Source organism: Pygoscelis adeliae, unplaced genomic scaffold (assembly GCF_000699105.1).
Source record: "Pygoscelis adeliae isolate BGI_AS28 unplaced genomic scaffold, ASM69910v1 Scaffold591, whole genome shotgun sequence".
Classification (NCBI taxonomy): Eukaryota; Metazoa; Chordata; class Aves; order Sphenisciformes; family Spheniscidae; genus Pygoscelis; species Pygoscelis adeliae.
In genome coordinates, this window is record NW_008824069.1 from 356000 (window position 1) to 359824 (window position 3825).

The 3825-nt window shown below is 60.2% G+C and overlaps 1 protein-coding gene across 1 annotated transcript in view; it reads left to right on the forward strand.

Annotated features, from left to right (window-relative positions):
• Positions 1-3505, forward strand: part of NACA (nascent polypeptide-associated complex alpha subunit) — a 30723-nt gene extending 27218 nt beyond the window's left edge. The window contains exons 6-11 of the mRNA XM_009334174.1: positions 1217-1302; positions 1427-1504; positions 2014-2160; positions 2486-2614; positions 2992-3114; positions 3377-3505. Coding sequence (XP_009332449.1) covers positions 1217-1302; positions 1427-1504; positions 2014-2160; positions 2486-2614; positions 2992-3114; positions 3377-3391 — 578 coding nt within the window. The 3' untranslated portion in view covers positions 3392-3505. The remainder of the gene's footprint in view (positions 1-1216; positions 1303-1426; positions 1505-2013; positions 2161-2485; positions 2615-2991; positions 3115-3376) is intronic.
• Positions 3506-3825: the final 320 nt, after the last annotated feature.

The following is a 3825-nucleotide window of genomic DNA, read 5'->3' on the forward strand; positions in this document are numbered from 1 at the left end:
TGTGGCGGGGGCGCTGCCACTGTTGCCTGAGCTGGCTTCACACTGAGACTCTGGGAAGAGCTGCCACATGCCTGTACCCCACTGTGCGTGTCTGGCGTCTACTGTGGTTTTCCCCGTATCCGTCCGCCAGCGGAGGGAAGCTGCGGGCAGTGCTGGTGCCAAAACAGGCATGTCCCCGCACTCTGGGGAAACTCCTTTGCCTGCCTGAACTGTTGGGATCCCCTTGGCACGCACCGACAGCCTGCAGAGAGCTTTGCCGAGGGCTCCTGCGTGCCCAGCGTGGCCGTGGGCACAGAGGCCCTTTCCAGGGAAGGAAACGGGACTGAATTCAGGTAATGGCTGCATGAGAGGGCGTCGTGGTCACCCTCTGGCCTCCTCCAAGGCTGGAGATACCCGGCTCTGCTTCATTCACTCCCGCATGGTCAGACACGGTTGTGCCGTGGTTTGCAAGCTAATCGTGGCGCTGCAGCAGTGGCACAGGAGCTGGCAGCCCTCTGAGCCTCCCCGGCTCCGGCAGCTTTCAGGACCTGGCACAGAGGCCAACCTGAGCATCCAAAGATGCAGTTCCCTGACGGGGCTTTCCAAGGTAATTGCAAATCGTCCCCTGTAGTGAAGTCACGGAAAGGTGCAGCAGCCCCAAAGACTCGGTGAATTTGGTCTCGTTTCCGTGCCGTGTGTCTGAGCTGCTGCAACCCGAGCTTCACTGCTGCCTGAACAGGTTCGAGGGGAACCGAGGGAGTCCCTGTCAGCGCCGGGCTGCTGCTGACTCACTGCCCGGGGAGCGCCGCCCTGCGCTCCTCGAGCCGTGCTGCCACACTGGCCGGCGAGGTGCCCCAAACTGAGGGAGAGACTCAGGCTGGGGCTGCCTCCTGGGGAGTCAGCGTTGCGGAGCGAGCCTCCGGGCACCCACGGTGCTCTGGCACCCGGCGGGAGCGCAGCCCAGGCTGGGCCAGCTGCTGGTGCAGATTCTCCCTGCTGCCCCAGGGGAGCTTCCACCGTGGTGAGACTGCTCGGAAGAGGCTCTAGTGCCACCCGCTGCTGATGGCGTTGGGGGTTGCAGGGAGAGCTCCTTCCACCAGACACCACTTAACCATGCTGACTGGAAACTGTGTCAGCACTCGGAACCCCCAGCAGCAAAGGCTACACCGAAGCAGTGTGGTTCTTTAATCTTGCTGTGTCCCCTGGACCTACCTGAAAAAATGTGTTTGTTCTGTAGGGTCCGGAACAGAGTCTGACAGTGATGAATCTGTACCAGAGCTCGAAGAGCAAGACTCCACACAGGCCACAACACAGCAGGCACAGGTAGGGCAGGCAGCACGCGCCAGCGCGTCCCTGCGCCCAGCAGCGGCAGAGCAGGATCCCTGCTGGTGCTGTGCACCGCCACCTCAGGATTGTCATGGGTCCCCCTTGTTTTCTCTCCTTGCAGCTTGCAGCAGCAGCTGAAATAGATGAAGAACCCGTTAGCAAAGCAAAACAGAGCCGGAGTGAAAAGAAAGCACGGAAGGTGAGGTGGGATGATGGATGGACCAAACCTGTATGCAGCAAACGGGCTGCCCATGGACAGCTGAGCTTTGCCTCAGGGTCTGGCACGGTATCCCTGAGTGCTGGGGTCTTTGCCCCGTGAACCCTGTTCAGGGCTGCAGCTCCTCCCCTCCTGCCACTGTTCGGGAGCTGAGAGAGGTTTATGTGACTTTCTGCCCTTGTCGGGCCCCCGGGCAGGGGGATGCCCCCTTCACAGGCAAAATCCTTGTGTCTGGAGGGGCTTGAGGTCATGCTATGGATCTCACCAGTCCTGGGACTAGAGAGTTCCCTCCCAGGCTCCCAGTGCAGTGTCAGGCGAAAAGCCCGGGAATGCTTCTCTGCAGCAGTAAAATGCACATTTTCATTTGCGTGAGCGCACTGATCGCTGGACCCAGGTCTCTGGAGGGCAGATGAGTGGACGCATCTTTTCATGGGCTGCGCTGTCTCAGTAACTCTTCTTTCCCCCGCTTACCTTTCTCTCACGTTTTTCAGGCAATGTCTAAACTGGGCCTTCGCCAGGTGACAGGAGTAACCAGAGTCACCATCCGGAAATCTAAGAACATCCTCTTCGTCATCACAAAGCCAGATGTGTACAAGAGCCCAGCGTCAGACACCTACATAGTCTTTGGCGAAGCGAAGGTGAGCTGACTGCGTAGTGTCTGGCAGCCGCGTTAATCCGTGCTCGCGGCAGCGGAGCAGCAGGCCACTTAGCTGGGGTTCCTCCTTGCCACCTGTGCGCCGTGGCTGCCGCCGGCAGGTCCCAGCTGCTGTGTGACCCCCCAAGGGATGTCGGCAGGCCTGGGGTCCGTGTCGAGAGCTGGCTTCTTGGCTGGGTTATGTGGCAGAGCCGTTCGATGTGCTGGCACTGCTGCAGCACGGGGAGCGCAGCTGCGGCTCTCTTGAGCCCGTGTGCTGACATTCCACTCTGTGCCGGGCTGGCCTCATTTACGCTTCTTCCCTCCAGATCGAAGACCTGTCCCAGCAGGCCCAGCTGGCAGCTGCCGAAAAGTTCAAAGTGCAAGGAGAAGCTGTTTCAAACATCCAGGAAAACACACAGACCCCCACCGTGCAGGAGGAGAGCGAGGAAGAAGAGGTACGCCTTCCCCAGCCTGTCTCTGTGGGGCCGGGTGCTTCACTGCGGACCTGAGCCAGCCGCTGGGCTGCAGGCCCACTGGATTAATGCTCGTCCTGCGAAGTGTCTGGAGTTTGTGTTAAGACCCGTGTTTTTCTTTCCCTCATCCACGTCTTCGCTGTGATGGCAAAGGGAGCGCAGGGTCCTTCCCCTGGAGGATCTGGTCCCGGGCACTGCCAGGGGACTGTCCCCAGGGCTGGGCAGTGCCCGGTCTTGCCTCCCAGCTTCCGTCTGCGTGGCCTTGAATGGGAGCTGCCCCCATCCAGACAATCCCATTTTCCTCTGCCAGGCACGGAGCAAACCGTGCTGGTGTGAATCCCGGGCTCTGTCTCCTTTAGGTTGACGAAACCGGCGTCGAGGTGAAAGACATTGAGCTGGTGATGTCCCAGGCGAATGTGTCTCGAGCAAAGGCAGTCCGTGCCCTCAAGAACAACAGTAACGATATTGTAAATGCTATAATGGTGAGTGTCTGCCTGGCTGGGCGGGCCTGGCCCCCAGGGAGGAGGGAGAACGGTTTGTGGTGGGACGTCCCTGGGGGGGGGAGATGTGCAGCGTGTAGTTCCCCGCTGCTGCAAGTACGGCGTGAGCTTGGGGCCGCGAGCAGAGGGACATTCTTCCCACCTGCAGCCGTGGTACTGGACCCCTCCCCGGGTCGGAGGCCGGGCTGTGGGGCTCCGTGCCCCGGCAAGGCTGGCTCCTAACACGTCTTTCTTCTCTCTGCAGGAGTTGACGATGTAGCTGCCAGAGGGAGGAGCCTTTTTTGGTGTTTCAGAGAAGAGCAAAATGCAACTAAATTTAAAATTTGTACTATTTCTATCAATTAATAAAAGTTGTGGCTTATTGTTGGTGAACACTTTCTGCCCTGTGTTGGCTTTGCTGCTCTCCCCTCCCTGGTAGCCGAGGCCCCAGGGTGGAGCCTTCCTCCCGGGAAGATCTCAGCCCCGATACCCTGTCCCGTCCCGCCCCAGCGGAAGAACACCTGCCCGTTCCCTCATTTCCTTCCTGACCCGAAGGTCGGCTGGCCGCAAGCCCCAGAGTCGGCACCGTGACTGGGATGCTGGGCTCAGCCTAGGCAGTCTCCCTCCGTAGGTGGCGGGAGGTCCCAGATGGGAGGCGAGGAGTCCACTGTGGGGTGTCGCCTCCTTCATCTCCCCGGGGGGGGGGTTCCGTTC